General features: G+C 41.2%; 2 protein-coding genes across 3 annotated transcripts; one reads left to right on the forward strand and one right to left on the reverse strand.

Annotated features, from left to right (window-relative positions):
- Positions 1–8,099: 8,099 nt before the first annotated feature.
- LOC116390436 (fructose-1,6-bisphosphatase 1-like) lies at positions 8,100–11,313 on the reverse strand. 2 transcript variants are annotated; one of them, XM_031860140.1, is made up of 8 exons: positions 11,074–11,313; positions 10,370–10,532; positions 10,143–10,235; positions 9,344–9,484; positions 9,043–9,180; positions 8,755–8,874; positions 8,430–8,619; positions 8,100–8,325 (listed from the first exon to the last, which is right to left on the reverse strand). In XM_031860140.1, exons 1-7 carry the CDS (start codon positions 11,241–11,243, stop codon positions 8,431–8,433), a joined length of 1,014 nt encoding a protein of 337 aa, XP_031716000.1. In that variant the 5' UTR covers positions 11,244–11,313; the 3' UTR covers positions 8,100–8,325; position 8,430. The 2 variants fall into 2 exon arrangements, with proteins under 2 accessions (XP_031716000.1, XP_031715999.1); XM_031860139.1 differs by having other exon boundaries at positions 8,100–8,328.
- Positions 11,314–14,857: 3,544 nt separating this feature from the next.
- On the forward strand, positions 14,858–23,154 carry LOC116390514 (KN motif and ankyrin repeat domain-containing protein 1-like). The gene is made up of 11 exons (XM_031860272.1): positions 14,858–14,894; positions 15,728–18,319; positions 18,820–18,975; positions 19,405–19,513; positions 19,606–19,782; positions 19,884–19,971; positions 20,613–20,832; positions 21,885–22,027; positions 22,479–22,679; positions 22,889–22,987; positions 23,079–23,154. The coding sequence occupies exons 1-11, from the start codon at positions 14,858–14,860 to the stop codon at positions 23,139–23,141; spliced, it is 3,885 nt and encodes a 1,294-aa protein (XP_031716132.1). The 3' UTR covers positions 23,142–23,154.
- The last annotated feature ends 2,025 nt before the right edge of the window (positions 23,155–25,179 follow it).

Raw genomic sequence — 25,179 nt, forward strand, 5'->3', positions numbered from 1 at the left:
GGTTTCCAGAGATGGAGGTGGAAAAGCACCAGGGGCCTTCACACGAGAAAGGTAAAGGGAAAAAAAAACACATTTGGCTGTTTTTTACTGCCTATTCTGCGCAAGTGTAAGCAGCGGTGTGAAATCCTAAAGACCCAGTACTTTACCTTTTGGTAAGGGTATTTCCTATTTCCTTACAATAACACTTAACAAGGAAAAAAAGAGTGTGAAGAGGAATAACAACTTCAGCGGTGTAAACAAACACCGAGCATGAAGCCACTCGGAATGAAAACAGAGTGTGTCTGTTGGGGCCTCGAGGCCGACGGAACAGAGCGTCAAAAAGAAAACCATTCAGTCGTTGGGATAACTCTGTTCGTCTGACCCCCGTCACATCACCACACTATGACCACAAAGATCTGGCAGCTCTCAGGGGTCCCTCAGACCCCCTCGATTCCAATTAGAGAGATTAGACAGGAGTCAAGACAAGTGCAGAAGAGTTTCTTAGCCAAACAACCCCATAACAGCCCCCCTCCGCCACCTCCTCCAGCTGGCATACCAGAGCAACAGGAGGACTGCAGACTCAATTTAGAGCGACATCAAAGTGGAGGTTAGAGAAAGCCCAAATGGTGGACTGCTCCAAGGGTCTGCATTAACTACAAAGAGCCCGACATCAGCCCAGACTGCTCAGGCCAAAGATGGCTCTTAACAGAGATAGATATGGGCGGTGTGAACGCGACTATTCAAGTTGTGTTTCTACTTTAATTTAGTTACTTTTACCCTTTGTAGAGCCACACACACTCCGATGCACAAAGCCTGTCTTTTCAACAACAAAAGCTAAAGAACACACCCTGGGCCGCAGTTGCTTTTCACTTTTAAGGAGGAGTTCATAACACAGAGCAGAACCAAAGTCCCATCGGTGTTGGATGGCGGCCAGATGAGAACAACGGCCAGATTGAGTGGAGCCAGTAGCTCTGTATGATGGAGCAGGCAGCTGCTCTCCCCCAAACTGTGCCTCTTAAATTGCTCTTATACATCCTTTAACTTGTACACCAAACTTCTCAGATTGTTTCGAGGGAAATATGCGGCCAGTGTCCTTTGCATTCTTGTCCTAAACTTATTTCAGACGAGTACTTCCGGATATGCGTCCCGTAGGCCTACATGCGGTCGTTCACGGCGACTTGCATATAATAGTGTTTCCAGAAGTGGAATGCGGGTTCCCGAGAGTAGATTTGCAAATACTCATGCAGAGACAGACATGCTCTTCAGTTTGTCTCCACTGCTGTCAGAAGTCATTACACACAAGCTGCAATGCCAGAACAATTCACTGAACTTTGTATTCAAGTGCTTTCAAGCCTGTAGAGAGGCAGAGAGAGAGAGAGAGAGGGGAGAGAGGGGAGGGAGGGAGGAAAAGGAGTCAATATTAAAAAGCTGCCAAGTGTTTTTCTGCCTGCATTTTTTCATTTCTCTGTGGTTCATGGAAACTTCTCAGATGTCTGTCTTAGACGTGCTGATATTTTGTCTTCATTCTTTTCGCATGAAAGAGAGGAGTTTATATGCTTTTCGCTGAAAACAAGAAAATCACTTGCATGCAGTCATGACATTTGTCTGCAGTAAGTGTCATTTTGAATCAAGTCAACAACACGGCACTGCAGAGATTCTGTTTTCTGGTATGTGACTGAAAAAATAGACAAGACGGATCAAATCACCTGGATCAAAGTGAGTTTAGCCCCAAACAGCCGCATAATGTCGGCATGTCGGTCAACTACCCATGACTGGGTCGTGAGTGTGTATAGACATTCATGATCCTCAGAGGACAAATCGTAGAGCTTTTGGTGATGCTGTGAAGTTTTTGTTTTCGGGGGGGCTCTGCGGTTCAGTGGCATGCAACGTAAGCACTCGGCTACCAAGGGACTCCTTCATTTGTTTTTGTTGTGAAATGTATCAACAACTTTGAATGGATTGACATCAAATTTGGTACTTGGTATCTTGCGCCACCAACAGGTCAAGTTTTTCGCTTATCAAGTGAATTATCTTCATTGCTACAAAATCTCATACGGACATTTTTAGTTCCAGAGCAATGCTTTCAAATGACTTCGGTGATCCAGTCCTTTCCATTGTCATTAGCATTTAGTTGAACAGCATCATTTTCTCTCCCAGTGTTGTCATTTGTGTGTGTTTTTGTGTGTTACTCCCCATACTGTTATCACATGTTCTGAGAGTGCATCCCTCTGGGGGAAGCCACGCACTGCGGCAGGCAGGAAAAACATCTGACTTTGAACTCACAAAAGAGAACAGAGCCACAAGTTCAAACATGGGTCACTGGGGCTGTAAAGTAGCCAAGAGCACTCAGAAACTTGGCATCTTTGAAGCCAAAAGATTGTTAGGTGGTGTGATGCGAGGATGAACAGATCAATTGTTTTGTTGGTTTCCCATTAGCAAGGCTTTATAGATTAATTTGACTTGTTTTACAGCAGATTAATACCATGACAGGGAGTAAAGATTACATTACAAAAAGCTTCACGTCAGGGTTGATATTGTTTCACTCAAGGATTTAGCAGGAAAGCAGATGTGGCTGTTAAATAGATTGGATCAGATAGTTAAACTCCAGACAGAGAGGTAGAGGCTGGCTTCACCATCACAAAGGATGGTATTCGATAGTGAGTGCTGTAGTAGATTGATGACACTTGCAGTAAAATCTGTGCTAGGAGGAACAATGGAACTCCCCAGGGTTGCTTAGCCCTGCAGTATAGAGACACTTGGTGACAGTGGTCTGGTAATGATAAGATAACAGAGCCATTTCTTTTCAAAGAGGGGAAGATATAAAGCCACACAAATTTCCCCGGAGGTAAAGAAGCTATCTGTGTGTAAAAAAAGGAGGAGCTGTTACAGAAGGAAAAGAGAGGGCAGACACGGGTGTTTAGCATTTGTATGAAATCTGACTTCACCTCTCCAAACTCTGGTCATGTTTCTCCTCAAGAGGAAATAGCTCCTCAGAGATAAGAGGCTCCTTCATCGACTGCTGTGAATAAGTTTTAATCAGCGCTATATTATGTTGATGTAAATGAATACAGACAGTTTGATCAGGCAAACTCTCCATGTGACTGTGTAATGACTACTTATGCCAACCACAATGTTAAGTGTTGGGGATTGATGAGAAGATCGATGACACTTTCATATCTGCAAAGAATGAGGCTACAGCAGACGGCAACCTTCGGGTCTGCAAAGTGAAGCCAATACAGAAGTGCCTTAAGCTTTCTTTCCTTCTAATGGCCAGCAGGGGGCGACTCTCTGATAGCAAATAGAAGTTTGATTGTATAGAAGTCTATGAGAAAATTACCCTGCTTCTCACTTGATTTATTACCTCAATGAGCGTTGTAAACATGAGTTTATGGTCTTAATCGCTTAGTTTTAAGTCTTTGTTAATACAGCACGATTTTTATTTTGTAAATCCTGGTCCCATTTAGAGTCAAATAGACCATAAAGCCGGGTATGCTTTAGGGCGGGGCTACCTTGTGACAGGTCGACACCACGGCGTTGTCTGGTCTGGGAGTTGTCATGTTTTTGTCTTAGAACTTTAACCCTTTCACAGCGTGTTTTCACAAAGTTAATTGGAACATTTTGGTCACCTAAAAGCATTAGTTTGTACATTTCAGTTTGCAAAGAAGAAAGATGGCGACAGCCAAAAACCAAGATGGCGAAGTCCAAAATGCTGGTCTTGAGGTTTCAAAACCGTAGTTTAAAACCATCGGGTGACGTCACGGAGACGACGTCCACTTCATTTGGATAGTCAATGGGCTACAGCTAGCAGCCTGTTAGCTAAGCTTAGCACAAAGACTGGTAAAAGGGGGAAACAGTGAGTTGGGCTCTGTCAAATGGTAACAGAATACCCCTCATAACAAGAGTATTTCTAAAGTTCACTAACACCTTATATTTCACTTGTTCATTGTTATGTTCGGACAAATATAGGGATTTCAATCTATTACTGTGCTTTTAAGCCAGCATAGAAAGATCTTATGTTTTCTTAAAAGATATGAGATACTTTAGTCTGAGCTAGAAGGGATCATTGTGGGATTATTACTCTGCATGCACGTACGCACACAGTACAGTCCTATAGAGCTGGAGAAGCAGGATACAAGATTGCCAGTCTTTCATTTCCCTGGTGCATTCTGTAACTAAGTCCGTCTGGCATCCCGCTAACGCGGGGTGAATTTTAAGCTCAATCTTTTAGGCGTAGCTGCTGTTTCAAGAGACAGAAAATGAGATGTGACCCAGGGCTTCCCTGACATTTGCCCGAGTAATCACAATGTTTGAGCAGAATTGAAGACGCTGTTTGAAAAGCAAGGGTCATTGGTTCTAGATTATCCTTCTGTCAGCCTCAAACGTATTCTTAGAACTTCAGGCTGGACTCTGGAAGCCTGTGGGCTGATTTGTTACATTTTGGTGAACAATTGCCGATGCAGTTGACAAAGGCGTGTATCATTCTAGATCACTGGAAAAACAGCCCCAGATACACAATAACTGCAGAGTTGTATTACATGGAAAGAGTGACGCTTCCCTCTTGCAAAAACATCCAAACAAATGCAAAGATACCCAAGAGCTTCCTTTTATATGTATTTATTTCCATTCATGTGGATGTAGAGGTCTGTAGATTGGTGGTTAGATTCCTTCCATATATAAAACAGTTATTCTTCCTAAACTTTAATAGACATGTATCCTACATGTGGAAAAGACTGGTGGTCAGAGCCCAGATGATGCTGTCACTGTGACAGTAACCACATGCTTTTAATCTAAACACACCACTCTTTGTAAGGCGCAGCACCAGCGGTGGTCTGGTCCAACTGTCCCGATCCTTGACACCACGGAACAAATCAAGATAATCTGGACTTTTCCCCTAACTCCATAGACGAATACCACAAAATAGCCTGGTTGCTAGCCGACTATATTTGACACACATTGAATGAAACAAGAACCAAGACATATTCTGAGCTGATTGATCGCCAGCTATATGCTGAGATGGACACTTGCCCTACAGCAGTATTTACGAGCATAGGTCTTACATGCATGAGCAGATGAATATTTAATAATAAGTCATATCAAATGTAGAATTGAGAGAAGTTACTGAACCAGCTCAGTGCACTGCAAGCGTTAATGTTGCCTAGTAACATAACTTTGGACAAAACATTTCACTTCTTTGCCATCGGATGGTTTCTCCCGTCCAACTTGGTTTCAGTAGAATCAGTTTGTCTTAAACAAGAGTCAAGTGAGAAAAAAAAGCTTCGACTTGACTCACTCGGCTGTCGGTCTGAATTTGGGATTTTTGGATGTGGAAATTTAATAATGCATTCTTGTGACGTGAATCTACCAAGGAAACTTGGACTGTTACTTCCAAAATAAGAGTATTTTGTGGGGCAGAGGGTGGGCGGCATCGAGGATGCATGAAGTATCAGGTACAAATATGGGCCGTTTCTGGGCGAAGGTTGAGGCAGTATTTGGATTAGCAGTTAGCTCCGGTCAGGGTGGTCTGGGATACAGAGTTTATGTTGAATTTAAACATAGGCTCTCAGAGTCTGCCTACTGTCACTGTGCTGAGAAAAGCCATGCTGATGAGTTAAACAAGAGGTGGGATGGTCTAATGTGTAGTCTGATGGCTGAAGTTATAAAACCTTGATCTTGTTTATAGTGGAAGTCTCTGGCTGAATAGACGTATAGATAGATTCATCTTTTGCTGATGAGCTACTGTTGGGGACCTGCGTCGCATGTCTTTCCCAATCTCTGTATCCCCTCATTGCCTTTTAACCCTCCACTGTCTGCTATCTAATAAAGGAATTTATTAGGAGATTAAGGGCCTTTGTGAGACACAATCAAAATGACATGCATAAACCAAAACAGCGAAACGTGTTAGCAATTATATTTCAATAAAATGTAAAGCTCTACAGGCAATGTTTGCTTTGATGGTGGGGTCACATTTTCTCTACTTTTGTACAGAGTTGTTGAGATATTTCACTAAAAACCACAAATGTCAACGTCATGGTAGCTCTAGAGGAAAAGTCACAGGATCATCACAGAGTAGGCCAATTGATCCTCTGGAGACCATGATTGTCTGAACAAAATTGCATAACAATCCATCCTTTAGTTGTTGAGATATTTCAATCCGGACAGAGCCAGCGAGGCTTAAGAGAACATGCTTATACATAAATTGGAGGATCTATTGTCTTTGTGACTTTCCTTCCATCAAGCACCAGCTAAACTGAGATGCGCTGCATGGAGGGGGGTCGGAGGTTGTTGAGTAAGCTGTGAGCTACAGAGACACACCACAGACGCACCGCTATAACGCTCTTCATCAGAGTGTAAAGTAAACAGAGCCTGTCTGGACACGGGCTGGATATCAGACAGACAAGGAAGGGCCACAACAGAAGACAGCAGGTACTGACCTGTCATGGTTAGACAGAAAGAAAAGGACAAGAACAGCTGCAAAGATCTGAATTATTGTTTTATAGTATTTATTCATTTAAATAATCAGTTGGCAAAAGTAGCCATGACAACATGATTTGACTAAATATTCTATCGAAAACTGTTTCAAGCTTCAGTTTTATGATTTTACTTTGTCATTGTTCTGCTTTTGTCTGAGAAAAATGAATAGTTAGACAGGGATGCAGCAGAAGTAAATTCCTAAGACTAGATTCAACAATAATGCTTACAGTATACCACCTATTTTGAATACTGACCAAGATGTCATCTCAGTTTGTCCTTTAACATGAGAGCGCACACACACACATACAGTAGCAAGGGGAAAATAAACAGGCTGGGTTTTGCTGTTCCTGCTAAATCTAAATATTGACTCAGTAACCTATAATCATACACAGTCTGAACAAAATGGAAATAAACAAGTGTGCCTGTAATGTGTAAGTGTTTGTGTGTCTCATGGGCACTGAGGCCCCTTGAATGCAGACACCGACAAACGCACATAAAAAAGAGGAAGCGGTTAAGTTTAGTGAATACCAGACAACATGGATTCCATCCAACACTCTGGAGCTACATCAATTATTTTATATTTTCTACAAACACAAAGAGGTTCTTTTGCAAGCCCCGATCCTTCAGTCTCGGATCAAACATCTGCTATAAATTCACATAATTTAACTTTCGTATGACTCACATGCAATATTCTGGAGGCTTTAGATTGCCAAGATGTCCTCAAGAAATTCCATTATGCTCTCAGAGAAGCTTTTCGCTTCAATGCCAAGTTTCCAAGTGACATCAGCAGCCAGAGATCCACACAACAGCGTTATTATTGGGCTGTAACGTTATTAAAAGCTTATAAAGTTTCATATCAGACTTTCAATCTATTTTTTTTCACTTTGCTGGAAGCTGCGGTACAAAAAACAACAAATGTGTGATGACTTGGTCGGCCTCGTTGTCCTACGGACCATGAAGACTGCTTTCCTAAATAAGCTTGGTTGAATGAGGTTTTTGTATTAGCATACCGTTTGATCTTGTTGTCTGTCTCCATTTGTCTTCGGACTAATTGGTGGAGTGGCTGAAACATTTCTGGCTCTATTAAGGTGTGCTGCTGATGCCACAAATCATAAGAGGCTAACAAGGAAACAGAGTCTGAGAGAAATGAAAGTCTTGGACTAAAAGGTTTGAAAAAAAACAAAAACATTCTCTAACTTGTATTGTGTTGTTTTTACGCTTTCTTGCAAAAATCAGAGGATCGACACCACTCTCTTATCCGTCTGTTAAATATGAAGCTGGACCCAGCAGGCGGTTAGCTTAGCATAAAGAATGTAAACATGGGTAAACAGTTAGCCTGGGTCCGTCAAAAAATGTACCAGTTGCTCTGTGGCCAATGGATCAGACTGTGTACTTTGCAGCTTCCAGGTGTGACAGTGGAAACATCCTGTTACCTCAGCCCAAATTGTTCTATCAGGCCTCCAATTTTTCAGCCATTGAAAGAGGCTCAAATTGTTTGAGGCAGATGTGCTGTGGTAACAAAAAAAAACAACAAAATGGCCAATTTGGATGTGAATAACAGCTGTAAACAATTATTTATTTTTTAATTTATATTCTTACATAGAGACATGCTTTACAGGACTTTTGGCAACTCAATGAAGAACACGAGCATCTTGTCATTCACCTTTATTTAAAAAATACAAGGTCTCTACAAATAACACTTAAAGCAGAAAGATGGAATTAGCATGGTGTGAGGCAGAGGTATAGGCTCAGTGAGGTTCCCGGTTCTTTCATCAGTGCAGTTCAGGGAATGAGTAGAAAGCACTGAACAATGACTGTCCAGATTCAGCCTCTTGATTGTGCCGTTAGTCCTGCTTTAGGTTGCTCAGCACAAACCTGCTGAATTTAAAAATAGAATTATACATTATTCCAGACAGTTTGGTAATAGATGGACATTATATATATCCTGGGTAAGGTGGATGCATAACGGAGTTGAATACCTCATTTCTTATGCTTCTTACAGATGGAAAGATACTCCTGCACGTCATCAGGGGATCCCAGGACCACGGGAACTCGCTCGTGGATGTTGGTGGGCTGGATGTCCAGAACATTCATGGTTCCCGTGGTGGCCATGCCTCCTGCCTGCTCTATGATGAAGGCCATGGGGTTGCATTCATACAACAGCCTCAGCTGTCAAGAAGCAGAAATAAGAGTGAGAAGACACATCACTTATGTGGGGATTTTTACTGCAACTTGACATATAGATGATGTAAATTACTCCAAAATGAAAAAATTCTGTCCATGTGCATAAGCTCCACTACTCACCTTGCCCTTAGGACTCGTGACATTAGCAGGATATAAAAAGATTCCGCCATACACCAAAGTACGATGAACATCGGCGACCATTGAACCAACATATCGACTGCCATATGGAGCAGAACCATCCTAGAGACACAGCGGGTAATGCAGAATTTATTTTATGAATTCATGAGTCAGTATGTCACCTTCATGTTCAGAATCAAAAATACATTGTATGTTTGTAATAATGGCCACTTATGACCAATTCCACATTAGGTTTAAAGGCAACAGTGACCATACACTCACGACCATTACCTCTGGGAATTTCTTCTTTTGCAAGTACTCGGTCACGTCCGGATAAAAATGCTTTGCATATCCCTCATTCAAACTGTAGATTTTTCCCTTTTTCTTAATCTTCACGTCTCGATCCACCAAGATGAACTCACCAATTGCCTGAAAGAGAAATGCAAGAAGACAATGAAAAACGTATCAGAATGAAGAAACATATACCAACTGAAATACGGAGCAGAAAGGAATCATAGTAATAAAACAGTTTATATATAAATAATCAGGTAACAGTTTTGATGCCATCTATGACAAAAAACCTTTGTCTTACGGGGTCAAGCATGAAGCAGTCGACTCCTTGACCAGTGGACAGGACCATCATGGTGGCACTGCCATACAGAGCATACCCAGCTGCTACCAGGTTTCTTCCAGGCTGCAGAGCATCCTTCTCACATGGTTCATCCTCTGTGGTCTATGGAGCAGCACAAACAATGTCACATAAACAGAGCGAGGCATTATGGAAACCAATACGACTGTTGTCTCTGCCAAGGATACAGGGCAGGAGGATACAGTACTGGAGGACACTGCAACATATGACCTCTTTTTACAGATTAAAGGCCTGGGTATTTATTTATTTTACAAAAACTAATATCTCATCTACAGTAAAATAAAAAAACAATAGTGCCCTAGTAGTGTAAAAAGTATTCAGATCGTTTACTTGAGTAAAAGTAGCCACACAACAATGTAAAGTAATGTATTTTATTGACTCAATGTATATAAATTGCATGATTTGTGTGTAAAATCTTAATCAGCAAGGCAATTAGTAACTGTCAGATAACTAACAGGGCTAAAATATGTCTCACTGAGATGTAATTGATTAGAAGTATAAAATAGCATTAAATGAAAAAGTATATGTTTTTCAAAATTGTACTTAAGTACATGTCAATGGGTAAATGTACTTAATTACATTCCACCCCTTGACCCTACTCTTTAAAATCTACAGATGCTGAGACATATAAAACAAAAAACATAAATTCATGGAACATCCATGTAAAACCTGAATGCCATCCGAAACACTTGGCTCATAAGAACGTCAGTGTTTTGAATCAGCATGCGGTGTCGTTGCGAACCTTTTTGTAGATGGCGAAAATTGTTCCAATCGAAGCAAGACAGTCGATGTTTGAGGAACCATCCAGTGGATCGAAGCACACTATGTACTTTCCCTGTGTGTTGAGAACAAATACTAACATCAAAATCACAATAATAGCAGATACAAACTTCAGAAAATCTACAGAAAAAGGGACACATATTTGCACAGACATGTATATCAATACATAGTGGAGACAGATGCAGGTACCCGCTTGTCTGGTTCCACAATGATGGCCCTCTCATCTTCCTCTGACACCAGCACACAGGAGCTGAAGGAGGACTTGATCATGTTGATGACCAGGTCATTGGACAGGATGTCCAGTTTCTTCACCTGGTCCCCCGTCACGTTGGTGCTTCCAGCGATGCCATATCTTCCGAGACAGGAAAGAGGAGCAGACTGAAGTGATCAGAACCGGAATAAAAGCTGTCCATTCTGGTGCAATTTCAAAACACAGTGGAGGAAATGTTTTAATCCCATGTAAACTAAGAGAAACACCTCTTAAATGTTTTGTTAAAACCCCTGAGAAAGGTCTGAAAAGCCCATTATCTCCTGGACCTCTGCCCTGGTGGAACATACACACAACATGTACAGAGTTTACCTTTGGCCCGGGGCTGAAGTTAAAACCGCTTACTGAATGTAACTAAAACAAACACTCTACCCAGATATCAATTCCTATTTCAAAACACATTCAAGACCGAAATCTAACAGACTGGATTAGAAACTTGCTAAAAAAATAATGTCAAAATAAAAGCAAATGAAAGTCATCAAATAATAGTAACCTTGATTGATTTATAAATGTCTAATAGGGTGTACACTACAGCTCCGCTCCTCATTAATATGTCTATTGGGAATTGAACAGTCTTTAGATTCAGATGCAGGTTTCCTTCTATTAAACACAGAGAAATACTCACAGGTTAGCGATGCCAGCCTTCCTGACAGCAGTTGAAATGGCTTTGACGGCGGTGCAGATGGAGTTGATCAGGTTGGTCAGCTCACCTGTTCCCTGGGCCTTCCTGCCCTCCTCCAGGACAAACCTGGTGAGGGTCTGCACATTGGTGTCAAAGGCTCCTTTGTCAGACATTTCGCTGTCAGGCGTGGGACTGGGACCTAATGCCTCGAGTGCAATGGGTGAGCGTGGAACCAAAGTTAACAAAAAGTGGACTCTAGAACTGAGATAGGGGAAGGGACGGGGGTGTGCAACGCTTCCAACCAATCAAAAGGGTCCTTTCACACCGTTGGGGGCTGGTTTGATCACTTCTTTAACTGTGGGTTGAAAAGAGCAAAGTTCAAAGATAGCGGTTTGTTTTAAAGTGACAATGGTCTTAGCTCGATTCAATCTCCTGGTCACCTTGATTAGAGGCTTTGTGTTGTTGTTTTTTCAGTCTGTACGGTTTTGTTTAATAAGGTTCTGCAAAATAGAAGTTGCCAGCATCATTTTGTATGAATAAAAATCGCTTCATTAAGTCAAAATTGAGTGACACTTAAAACAGCACTTAGTCTCAACACAATTGGATCTTGTTGTGTTCATGGTGCAGAAGTGCAGAATCATTGAAAAAGCTTTTAACAGAAGCAATGTTTCATCATCTAGCTTAATTCCCATTTCCTTACAGGACATCAACAAATGCTCAATGCTTATTTTTTTAACTTTCATTAGTTTAGTGCCACAAAAATGAACGAGATTTATTAAGCTCATCATTTATGAAGTCCCTAACATTCATACATTTTCCCTGCAATAACCACCTTTTTGGAACAAAACGAGAGCACAGCTAGTACTAGATATGTCTAACTAGCACTTGTCTGCATACACTAGAACTGCTGTGATAACATTCCTTCCCTGCATGATCCTGAAGAGGTGTAAAGTTCAAATCATGGGACTCGTTGTCCTTGCCGACCCTACCTGATTGTATACAACAACATTAATATGACATGTGCTGATAAAAACAGTCATAGACAGAAGCATTCAAAGTGCATGTTGTCTCCGTCTGTGACACAAACATGGAAGTAAGAGGACTACACACGGTGCATTTGACTAACAAAGTAAGCTTACATGAAAAGTGCCAGAGACCGGTTTCACAACGGAAAGATGAACTTTGAACTTAACAAGATACCCGGCGTGATAATAGCCTCCACCACGGGGTAGAGTACGATGGTTAATCACAGACCACTCAGAGACTTTTCAGGTTAATGATAACAATGGAGCTGCAAATGCAGAACATCATGTCTCCACTTTGTCCACATGATGTCGCTGTGCAACTTACACGCTGTTGAATATAAATGAAGTCTGGGCAGAGATTCAAGTCTAAAGGAGCAGCAGGCCATTTCCTGCTGGTAACTGCTGTGTCTTAGATCAGTTGCATTGAAGCACATTAAAGGCACTCACATCCTTCTTCCCTAAACGTTCAGCACCATGTGCAGGACTGCAGGGTGACCAACTTATTTTTGTCATTTGTAACTACAATTTAATTTGTGGACTACTAGAGTCAAATCATTGCAGAATATTTAAAAGAAGAATATGAATATCATGTCATTTTTTTTGGCTTTAGAAAACTTTAATCGAGTCTACCAAATATGTCACAAGAGGGAAAAGTGTATTAAAAAATGTGTTTAAAATTACTGTACACACTTATACAATGATTATTTTTGCTTAGCCATTTACAGTAAATATACACTAGGAGTTTGTGTTAATATAATTCATATATTCAAAAAAAACATAACATTCTTGATTTAGGATTATTATTGGTCAAAATATGCATCTTAACCAGCCCTTCTTTGGGTTAGAGGCCTGCAGAAAGTTGTAAGAAAGATGCCTTAGAGACGAACATAAAATCGTGTAGTCATAGAAGAAAGGACATCATCAATATTTTACCGAGGACTGTTCATCACCTGACTGACTCAGGTGCAGCGGCTGTGCATGTTGACAGCTCTCCGCACATGCGCAGTAGCTCTCCCACTGCTGCAGAGTGGGAACTTGTATCGTTTCACAGACAAATAGGAAATAAAAGAGCAAAAAGGAGGAAAGACAAGCTCGCTTTAGCATTAATGTCCAAACAATGCGATTCAACCGTTCCCAACTCATACTTTGAGACTTTTAACTTCATTACCCCATCTTGTTGTTACCTGCTCCTGCACAGGTGAGTGGCAGCCCATCACATTGCAAGCTATAGCTACCGTTAGTTGACGTACGGGTAAAAGCGTGCTGAAAGAAAACCCCCGAAACATTATGTTCACCATCAGAAAGTCAAATAAGAGTTTTGTACCAACATCACATCAGTTTAAGTTGAACTTCTCTCACCGCGACCACAAGGCGTCAGGCTTAAGCAACACACAGCCTTGCGAACTAAAATGACTAAATTGAGTCAATATTTGTCCTTTTTTTTAAAGAAACATTTTTGCAATAATTTCCTCTTATTTTCCAGGAGCACATACCTGTTGCAGGAGGTTGTGTTGGTGTCATAAGGTGAGGAACATTATAAGGGGAAAGATAATGAGGGCTGTCTGACCACCTGGCTGCAAAATTGGGAAAAGGGGGAAAAACCTTTGGTCTATTCCACAAAACAGGAAAACAGCCTTTCTAGACCCAACCACTCTGCCTTGTGACCCCTTGAAACAAAGCAGTGCCTCCTTGACCACTTTACTGGAAGCTGTAGGCCAGATGTTCACCAGTTATGGTCATGACCAGTTCAAAGAGTTTCCTTTTTCCAGTTATTATTTAAATTGTTTTAGAGTTTTAATTATCTACTAATTTAGAAGAGAAAAAATTGAATAAGAGGAAATTCTGAAAATAAAACATTTGCTGAACCCTTTAGACTATTTGACTTTATGATACTGCAACCAATGAAACAGGTATTTTAAAACACTTTGAGTGTCTCAAATAGTGACACAGTAGTAGTGGTGGTCTAAAGCAACCCATTTCTGTGGGTAAAATAAAAAATAACAATAAATAACGAACTTTATCTGTTCGTTCTAATTCTGTTTTCCGAGCATTTTTTTTCTGTCTATTTAACTGCAAAACTTGACTCTGCTTCCCTACAAGGAGTTTTCCCAAGTCCCTCTGTCACATTCATCTGAAAGCAGCAGAAAATAGTACTTTCGGTCACTGTGGCCGACTCTAAAGATAGCTTGCCAAACTTATTGGAGTTATTGCATGAGGCTTTTGCTGCTGAAACAAACTAATTCCTCCTTACCTATCTCATGTAATCTTATTTATACATGAAAACACTACTCGGCTATTCACTTGACTTGCAAGTGTGACCCCTATGAGGAGGGACAAATATGTACTGAACAAGACACTGACAGAACTGTGTGTGTGTGCTTTGCTCTCCTTCAACCCCCCCCCTGTGCTGAGAACAGAAGGTGCTGCTTACTGATGAGAAAGTGATACGGCATTGAGATGAGGTGAGTCACTGTTGTGCACTGAAGCTTAGCCCTTTTGCTCACTGTACTTTTTGCAGAATTAACTATAATATGTCATGGCCTGGTATTGCATTTCCTGTATGTAAGCATTGTAAGATCAGCTGTTATTGATTGCTAGACCTGGGCTGAGAGAGAAAGAGAGAGAGAGAGAGAGAGAGAGAGAGAGAGAGAGAGAGAATGAGTGATGCAGTAGGACAATACATGAACAGTAAAAGCTAATTATCAAGAAGTGAATTATAGTTGCTACAATGCTTCGTTATTGATACTTTGTGACTCATATTCATGGCTCAAGGCAGCTACACCTTGAGAAATGTGTCAGGTAACTATTACTTTTACTTTCCAAATAACTTAAATGCTAGTTTTTTCTTGATGAAGATTTCAAAACTGGATATGTATTATGTGTAATGCATCAAATATACCTAGCCTTTTAGGGGTTATAATGGAATTTAAAAATGGCAAAGACTGGAATATTTCCATTAAACACGGATTACATTTACAGTTTAAATAAGGTCATTACTGTTACATGAATTACAGTTTTTATTATGCCAAGCATATGACAAATGAAAACGATTTTTGTTGATTTTTGTGTGTTCACTGAATGGCTAAAATACTCGGAAGATGACTGTGGTTGAGAAAACCTGCCAACATTTGGTGAGGCATTTTGAGGGAGAGTTGCATCGTAATTATAGAGTGGGTTCAGTCTATGTAGAGAGACATACCATTTGGAGGGAAGTGACTACTGTCTACACAACTGCTAAATCCTCCTCTGTCCCTCCTCTTCTTGTGGGACAGCCTAAAAGAGTTTATAGTCAAAAACATTTCGAGGTGATGGAAAGGAAGGCTCTAGACCCGAATAGAAACGGTCGCTTATGAGAGCGTAACACTAAGGTAAGGAAAGAAAAAAGAGACTAAGGGCAGAAAGTATATAGCATGAAGCTTTATAAAGCAGAGAGAGATTTAAGTTTAAATTGTATATTGTTGTTTTTGTTTGTGATGGGCTTGCTATTGTATATTTAATGTGTAGTTTTGTAAGTTTCAAGAAAGAGATTTTTTTAACTTGTTTTGTATCACATGCAATAAGGAATATTTTGTATGGTAAAAATGTTATACTCAAAAGTACTAAAATATGGTTTCCCACTGCTGGTCTAACAGGTCAAAACACTGAAGAGTGCGTTCCTAACTATCTGGGGATTGACTACGGTTATCCGTCGGACGTGGACTATCTCAAGAGTGTGAACAATTTCCAACACGGTGCCACCATTAAGCGGCTAAGCCTTAAGAGGAGGCCCAGGGTGGCCGTCAATAATGAGGAGAATGCACAGAGTGGCATTTCATCCAGCCAGTGGCATTCAGCAGAATCCTTGTTATCATCAAGCAGTGATGATACAAGACTACTGGGCATGTCTTCTACAACCAGAGGTCGACCTCCTCTTCCTCCACCACATGGTTCCTCATTGGACAACAAACCCTCCAGGAATGAAGGACCAGCAACCTCTCAGATACCCGATGAGTCAAAGCCTCAGCCTGCTGCAAGATCTCTTGCTTTACAAAGACAAAGCCCCATGGTGGAAAAGACCTCAATGGAGACCCTCAAACACTTGGATCAGGAGGTGACGAGAAAGCCTCCACCTCAGCCCCATCCCCGTCGTCGGCTGGCAAGCTTTGGAGGGGTAAGCTCCCATGGGTCGCTCTCCCCCTTCACTGGCCTGGGTGCATATAATCAGAACAACAATGGGAACAAGCCTACTGGCTCAGGAAGTGATGTGCATGTCCACCTTAGCTCGTCCCTGGGCAGTAGAGGCAGCACAGGATGCCTCAGGCTGAGTCCACAGAGCTCTGGTAGAACCACATCAGTTACAAGTCTCGGCCCCACGCACCTTCAGCATGTCCGTGACCAGATGGTGGTAGCTCTGCAGAGGCTGAAGGAGCTGGAGGAGCAGGTCACAATCATACCCATCCTCCAGGTAAAAATCTCAGTCCTTCAGGAGGAAAAGAGGCAACTGGTCTCCCAGCTCAAGAACCATAGTGGCAACGAGGATGTGAATGATGTGATCTGGAAGAGAGCATGTAGCATGGAAAAATCTGGCATTGAGAACAAGGTGAACATGGAGGAAGGACTTGAGGGCATAATGAGTAGTGACTGCACCGACCTCAAGGAGTTCAGGCAACTGACTGAAGAGATGCAGGCATTGGAAAGAACCATCAAGGGCAGGCATTTGCAAGAGTGGCATGGAAAAGACCAAAACCTTCTGCATGACAAGGCTAACAAATCAGTCGCAGTTGGAACTGATAAACATATAGATACAGCTTTGTCTAAACCCACAAAAGAAAACAAATATGTGCACACTGATCACGTAGAGATGAAGTCAATTGGAACAGAAGTGTCTGAAGTTAATCTTGGAATTTACACAGAAAGGGAAGCAGAGATTGATGCCCAACAACTAATAATTGGTGCCTTGAAGGAGAGAATTAGTCACTTAGAAGCCGAGTTGAAAGAATCCGTTCTCCAGACAGAGATGAGCCGTCTAAAAATGGAGCTGCAGGCTGCGGGAGCGAGGAACCGAGCTGATAAAGACTCCTTTGCTAGACCATCCACTGTGAGCACAGGCACCGAGGCAAGGCCTCACACCACAAGCCAGGGAGTTGGTAATCACACAGAGCTCCGAGATGCCAGCACAGGGGAGGCAACAGAGGTGAAGACTGGAGTATCTTGTTGCAGGCCTGAGCTGAGGGATGTTTGCACAGGACCAGATATACCAATGAGCCACTGGGATGTCAGGGAGCGAGTGGAGACCATGGAGAAGGGCGTGGGGATCCAAGTCTTAACAAACACACAAGGAGTTGGGATGGAGATAAAGTTATGTGATGCAGAAACCAACACAGAGGTACCAGTGGAGAATCTGTTGTCTCAGAAAAGAAAGACTAAGTATCATTCGGTGGGTTGTGGGGACTGTTCTGTTGATGTGATCATCTACGAGGCAAAGGAAGTAGTTTCTCAAGGTATTGCCACAGACCAAGTCAGAGGCGTGGATCTGGGAATCATGGCTTCACCCCAGACAGCTTCACAGCGTACCAACACTGTATCCAGTTCAGTGTCTCGCTTTACCAACACCAGACATGCCTACAACACAGACTCCAGCACTAATACTGTCCTAAGTACCCAAGACAAGCACACCAACACCACTCAGACTGTTACTAGGACAGTGTCAGTAGGCAACAGGGTCAAAGATGCCAAGTACACCCCAGAGACCCGCACGATTGGTGTAGGAACTGCAAATCTGCCGGGAAGTGCCTTAAAACAAACACCAGGGACAGTCAGCAAGGTAACCCGAGACGCTGGCATTGGATTCATGAACATTAATGAGAATTTCCTGGTTGGGTTGAAAACTCGAAATATGGCCTCTGGACCCTCCCATCTCCCTGACCCCATCAAGACAAGGAGCATCGGTGTAGGGGAGGGGAGGATACGGGATTTGTCAGCTTCATCCAGGACACCTGGCCAGACAATCCAGCAATGGTCACAGTCCAAGTGGGACCCCGAGCTGAACCATTACATAGAGAAGATGCATTGGCTCCTTAGGGAGCATGGGGACCTGCTCACAGAAGACCACCACGCTCAGCAGAGGGATGGGTTTGTCCAGCAGCACAGTAGCCGAGGAAGTGCCAGCTCCCATCTGTCCTGCAAAAACAAAGCTGCAGCACAAGGAGGGACAGAAGTCCACCGTTTAGATTCTCAGGAACCAGGTAACACTGTAGATTTAGTTCATGTTAAAGGTACCCTGTGGAGTTTTATGGAAAATAAGAAGATACATTTTAATGTATCTTATACACTCAAAGCATTGTGTGTTTACATCCAAGTTTACGTTGGCTAGCAGTCTTCTTTTTTAGTTCTTGTGTTGGTACAATGCATTGTTTATTGGCATCTTACGGCTACTAGTTCTCAGCCGGTGGAATAGCCAATCAACACCATATGGCTTGTTAAGCCTTTGAATTATGGCTGCCTTCTCTTAGTCATCTAATCAGTCATTTTGGGCTTCGTCAACTAATATCTCTTGTGAATTAGACTTTTTTTTATGTGATTTTTCATCCTGAATGACTTATTTCCAAAACACATCTCTGGTAAACACAATATTTAAGTGGTGCTTTTTTGTGATTCTTTGGGGAGACTCAGTTATTTCTGTATTCTGTAACGCCATGCTGTTACTATTCAAAAACGTCACTAATATCTTCTTCCTTTGTCGCAGTCAACAGAGAGTTTCAGTCACCATCTCAACTCTTAGTTGACTCTTCTAAGTGTGACAAAGCAAACCAAAGTATCTGCAAACAAGGCGGCAGTGATTCAGAAGTGAAGAGAATGATACAGATGTTGGAACAACAGACATCCTCAGCAGCTCTGCAAGGTAAATATGTATGTGTGTGTGTGTCAATGTGTTATGAGAAATACTGAAAAAAATGTGGTGGGTAAGAATTATGTCTGCGTGAAAGTAAAGTTTAAAAATATTTTACTTCCAGACCGCTACCATGCCGAGTTTTAAACTTGCGTTCGGCTAAGAGGAAGTGGCTGCCTTTGGCTCGGCATGTTGGCTTTCAGAGGGATACACTTGTAATGCTTGGAATGATGTGTGGTTTTGGAGGGCGCCTCGTACCACATACCAGTTTGGGGATGAGGGTCTAAAATTGAATGGCTTCGTAGGAGGAGCTGCTGTCAGCGAAAGCCTTCTCTTTTTCTCTTCCTGTCTAGATTTACCTTGTGGGTTTCTACATGTTTCTTTAGATGTGTTGTGTTTGAAATAAGTAATATCTTAAGACTGTTGATTGATCTCTTCCAGACAGGTCAACTGACGCCGCTGTGCTGCGGTCTGTAATGAAGAAACAAAATGGTGACCAAGGCTGTCACAGCAACAGGAAGAGCATGAAGTTTATGAGGGTGACAACAGGGTAATCATCCTATATCTAAACTATTATTTCACAACAAGACTTTCGTATCTTAACATATTCTCAGTGTGTTAACTCCTGTGTTTTGCCCTTAGATTGGACCCCGTGTCATCTTACGAGCTCTCTGCCAGTGAGAAGGTCAACTCTGAGGTAGTGGAGAGGAGAGGAAACAAAAAGTCAAAGGAAGCTTCTCAAGATGGAACGCAAGGAAGAAAGGGCAAAGGTGGCTCCAACAAGGGATCTAAAGGTTCTGCAAAATCACAGACACAGAGGTAATGTAGTCCAGGAGGTTTTCAATGTTGACATTCCACAATGTGAGTCAAACTTTTTGAGATTTCCACTCAGATCTGAACCTGCATTTTATTCCTTTCAGGGGTAACATAAGTGAAACGATGTTTTCTGCCTGTCAAGCCTTAAAGATGCATCTGAGTGATAACACGGCTTTATCCAGTGGGGAATTGGTATGTTTTGTTCATTATATTCAGCATTAGAGCCAATGACGGTCACTGTGTGTGCGTATATGTGTGTGTGTGTGTGTGTGTGTGTGTGTGTGTGCGCGCGTTAAATGGTATGTCACTGAATGGGTGTGGAGAAATGCTGAGGCCGGGTGTGTTCAAGTGTGCCATTTAAAAAGAAATGGCTTTGGCAATGGATAGAAAAAGCACAGGAATGTGTCGGCTCTGTAATTTCCTGTGATTGCATTTATCCTGAACTTGAAAACAATGATACTTGTAAGTTATAGATTCACTTCCACAATAAGTTGGTACACAAATAGAGAAAAAGAAGTATATTGAGTAGGTAAATCAAAAAAGATTTCCTATTGAGACATTCTCAATTTTTTTATGGATTGTGTGAAGACAGAATCTTAAACCTCTTCCTTTATGATATATTTTTAGACATTTTAATAGTGAGTTGTTGCTCTGAGATGCTCTTTGTGAGTTCTTTCAGTCGCATCTTTGTAATAACAAGATGCTCCTTTGAATTCAAACTCCAAAATTTCTTTCCACGCTGAATTATGGCAATTTGCAAGGCATTTATGAAAGTATACAACAAACACATCGATGTTTTTGTTTCTTCTATTTTTTTTTTTTGTCCCTTGCAGCACGACTGTCTACAAACACTTCAGCAAGAGTGGTTCTCTGTGTCCAGCCACAAGTCAGCTGCTGCTGACCCGATGGGTGATTACTTGTCCACGTTTCGGGTCATTTCACCACAAGTATTGCAGCATGTAGCTAACATGGCCGACGGCAATGGCAACACGGCTCTGCACTACAGTGTGTCTCACTCCAACTTTGGCATTGTCAAGAAACTGCTTGATGCAGGTACAGTAATACTCACAGGGAAACTAGAGGTCTTTATGTATTCAACATTCTGTCTCTGTGCTCTGGTCCAGTGTCGTCTGTAGACATTGCTATGCTCTGCAATAGCCACTAGGGGGCAAATAGGCTACACTGTGTGACTGAGGGAGATACTTTGATCATGTGGTAATGTACAGTCAATTCCACTCTATTGACTAAAAATAAATGAATTTTAGATAACGTTCAGAAATATAAATTAGGGCCAGGCCATTCAGCGGCTTTAATCAATAATAATTGAACATAGGCAAACATTGAATATGTTTTATGAATATATGAGATCTAGTACTCTTTCTTATTTTTCCTCCAAACACTTTGCTACAGCTTTCACAAGTCAAGGCCAGGTGGAATAGAAGCACATAATCAACTAAAAAGTAATGAGCCTGATCCACTGTGTCACAGAAATATTATGTTTGCTATGTTCCTGATGGAAAAAAAAAAACATGACCACTGCTGTTTAATGTGTTGCTTGAAATGAAAACTTTGGTCAAATACCTCCTGGTCCTGAAAGGCAAGTTTAACTCCTAAACATCTGTATGGTCTATATCAGAGAATTAGAAAATAACAATAATTGAACCCCATTTGTAAGAGTAAGTGAAAGTAGTTTGATGCTTCACAGGAGAACCTGCTCATTCTTATTGTTGCAGAATCAAGCTAGAATACAAACTATGTTAAATGTTAGCTTTCACGTGCACATGCTGTTCAGAATTTATAATAGCACAGCAGCAATGAAGCCACAGTTATATGAGGACATTTTGAGCGAGGCTAAAACTGCTGCTGTGCTAATAAAGCATCGTTTTTGAGAGGTCTAACATTTATTCATGTCAGGGCGATTTAATTTGACATTTTTTACATGGAACATTTTGTTCAGGTATTTCAACGTGAAACTTGTTCGAGTCAGTATAGGTGGAAAGGGGTTTGCCGATAAAGGAAGATTTAAACCTCTTTCTTAAACCTCTTTCTCTGCTTTCCTCTCATTTGTCTTTTCTTTTCCGGCTAATTGACCTCCATCACTACAGAGGTGTGTAACGTCAATCAACAGAACAAAGCGGGTTACACACCCATCATGCTGGCTGCACTCGCTGCTGTAGAAATTCCAGAGGACATGAGAGTTGTGGAGCAGCTCTTCACAAAAGGAGACGTCAATGCCAAGGCCACCCAGGTCAGTCTGTTCAAAGGTAATTGTAGTGGGGAGGGGTGTCCCGCTGTTTCTGTGTTGTGTCCATATGTGGCTATCGGTACGACTAGAACTGCTTGTTCTCGATTCTTTAATACTATATATATTTAGATGTTTGATTTCTGTGGGATTACTATTGTTGTAGTAGGTTTTGTTTTTCTGTGCACATGTGATGTAAAAGTAGTAAAAAAATGAAATAAAGATATAGGATTTATTTGAATTGCCAGCATAGATTTGAATAAAATTGATCACTGTCTTTTTTTTACCCACAATCAGTCCGGGCAAATTATCAGATCATTTTTTTAGCATAGCACGTGCATATCTTCAATGTGTGATCCGTCTGATTCTGCAAACAAGCTATGACTCTATATGTGAGAAGTTTAAGGATTCTGCATCATTAACCGTATACTTCCTGCGTTTGACGCCTGCCGTCCAGGCCGGGCAGACGGCTCTGATGCTGGCTGTGAGTCATGGCAGGATGGACATGGTGCAGGCGCTCCTGGCACAAGGGGCAGAGGTCAATCTCCAGGACGACGAGGGCTCCACGGCGCTGATGTGTTCAAGCGAGCACGGCCACGCCGACATCGTTAGACTGCTGCTGGCACAGCCAGGCTGTGATGCCAGCCTGACTGATAGTGTACGTGAGTCATTGCTGCTTTGTCAATGTGATGGCTTCAAGCTGTGACGCTGAAGCATTTCAACTTTGTTTCACATATAGAATTACGAAAGCAAAGAGTGAACAAGATTTTCCATTAAATATGTCGGGGAAACAAAGGCGCAGAAGTTGCATCATAATTAATAATGTACAGTATGTTTTTTAATTTATCTGAGTTTGTGTGTTTACAGGATGAAAGCACAGCCTTGTCCATTGCTCTGGAGGCAGGACATAATGACATTGCAGTGCTCCTCTATGCACATGCCAACTTCTCCAAAGGACAGACAGGGGTATGCGGGTCAACGTTTTCACATTCACTCAAACTATATGTGCGGGTAGTTCTACAACAACTTTTTTTATTTTGTTTATTTGTCTTAACAGGCAGCTGCTCGTCCCAGCGGCACGTCTCTCTCCTCTTCTGGTGGCAGAAATCTCTTTGAATGAGGCGATGCCCCAAAACCTGAATGGACGCTTCTTGAATCGTATTTATGTGGCGATTCAGCATCGAAGCCTTCACATCAAAAGGGGGAGATTTTAACAATGTCAGTTCCAAACTTGTAGTTGTCAGACAATTGACTGAATGACTAGTCTCTGCATAACACTGCAGTGTGTACTATAATGTAACTCAACAGGTAATATATGCATGGCAGAATGTTTTATTATTATATTAACATAGTATGACTTCAAAGTTTCTTTAATCACTTTTATTGTCTTTGTAAATTATATTAAAATGCAATATTTTAGAACTGCAAAATACAATATGATATAAAAAGTAGCATCAAAATCATTAAGATTTTTGAGTAAAGATGTAAATAATAAATATGATCATTTTAAAATAGTTACAAATAGCCTTGATTCTGTCAATTATTCTGAAAAAAACCATAAAATCCTAAAAGTATGTGAACTTTATACATCCATATTTTTATTGTAATGTAAAAGAAATAAATGTATTTGTATTTATAAGTTGATACTTTTGCTGTATCTGTACTGCTTCACTAGAATAAGTATGAAGCATTATATACAGTTTGTTTTAAACATGGTTGATTTCATCATTTTACCCCTAAAACTACAGCCACATGCAACTACAAGCAACTGCAGCGCTTCTGTGTCTAACAATCATGGGAGGTGGGGTTGTTGATGACGTGTACTGCAAAAAAAATATTTCAACATTTTGGGAAGTACACGTCTTTGCTTTCTTGCTTGTATAACAACATTGATGCAGTTTAGGTCTGTGAAGCATGAGGCTCTGTTTTTGTACAGATCAAATTAGTTCGATATATTGCGTTGTGTCAGTGAGCTTTACTTGTGCTTGTTAGAGGATGTCTTTTGACTTTTGGACAGAGCCAGGCTGTTGCCCCCTGTTTCCAGTCTAAATGCTATACGCTCATTGGCTGCTGGCATCAATCTCATCTAACTATCTGCAAGAGAGCAAATATGCCTAGTTCCCAAAATGCCAAACTTCTCATTTAGGTGGTGTCTACGTTATAATGGATAGCTTTGACTCTGATGAGAGCTGGAAAGCCGAATGTTTTTTTCTTCTGTGAATAAAGCTTATCATCATTGACTGCAACGCTCCTCTGTCATCATGACTGTATAACGTTCTTTTCAGTTGAATTTGAAACAATCTTTAATAATTTCTGTACAAATTTACAGTATATTTGTAATAGACATTTAATGTGAGTTATATATTTATTATATCGATTTCTGGGTAAGATTAGACTGTTGGCCGCTGATCAAATGATGCAAAGACACTTCCAAATAAGTGAGTAAAAACTTTGTTATGGAGCCAGTTTTTCTTCTTTTCATTTTACAGCAGGTTTCAATTTCACCAGGTTTCAGTGGGCGTCTTGGATGAATGTTTTCTCACATTCCTAGGTCTAAGTGATTCAACCAATTAAGGAAAAAAAAGGCCTGTTGAAACATCAGTGGGTATTCAACACCTCTATCCCCCATTTTTTGCCTGGCAGATATCACTTTGATTCCCCCCCCCTGACACCCAGCACTCTGTTCCTCCACAGAAACTACTCACCGCTCTTTTCCTTTCACCTCACTTGGTACCAGTTAATTTGTTTATTAAAATGTGTTGTTTTTTTGGTATTGTCCATCCTGTCCCCACTTGTTTGACCATTATTTTTTCAGTAAGCTATTATTGACTATTTCATAAGGACAGGGCAGCAAGATACTTTACATTTTAAACTTCTTTTCAAAAGACTGGTTCATTTGTAGTGGGCTTTGTGACCTGAAAGTGTAAATCCCAGCCTGATCAAAGTATTTTTGCACTGAATTTCACCTTTGAATGAGCTATAAAGAATATATTAAACATTCAGAATGTGCCTTGATACAGTCCAGGCTGTTTGAATTAATATTCCATATAGGACCTATGGCTCGAGAAAAGAGTTTGTGGAGCGATGTTGGAATTAAATGTACAACAGTAATTCAATTCTGCATCAGCCCTCAAACGGAGACTATCACTATACTTAAT

Source organism: Anarrhichthys ocellatus, unplaced genomic scaffold, assembly GCF_004355925.1.
Source record: "Anarrhichthys ocellatus isolate YVR2014 unplaced genomic scaffold, GSC_Weel_1.0 scaffold23, whole genome shotgun sequence".
NCBI classification, from domain to species: Eukaryota; Metazoa; Chordata; class Actinopteri; order Perciformes; family Anarhichadidae; genus Anarrhichthys; species Anarrhichthys ocellatus.

Bases quoted from the DNA above. Each gene is read 5' to 3' on its own strand.
- LOC116390514 (XM_031860272.1), top strand. From the start codon at position 14,858: ATGGCTCAAGGCAGCTACACCTTGAGAAATGTGTCAG. The intron at 19,514-19,605 runs GTAATCATCCTA...TTTTGCCCTTAG, and splicing joins TTTATGAGGGTGACAACAGG to ATTGGACCCCGTGTCATCTT. The intron at 22,028-22,478 runs GTCAGTCTGTTC...CCTGCCGTCCAG, and splicing joins TCAATGCCAAGGCCACCCAG to GCCGGGCAGACGGCTCTGAT.
- LOC116390436 (XM_031860140.1), bottom strand. From the start codon at position 11,243: ATGTCTGACAAAGGAGCCTTTGACACCAATGTGCAGACCCTCACCAGG. The intron at 10,533-11,073 runs GTGAGTATTTCT...CTGTCTCGGAAG, and splicing joins AAGGCTGGCATCGCTAACCT to ATATGGCATCGCTGGAAGCA. The intron at 9,181-9,343 runs GTAAGACAAAGG...TTTCTCTTTCAG, and splicing joins ACTGCTTCATGCTTGACCCC to GCAATTGGTGAGTTCATCTT.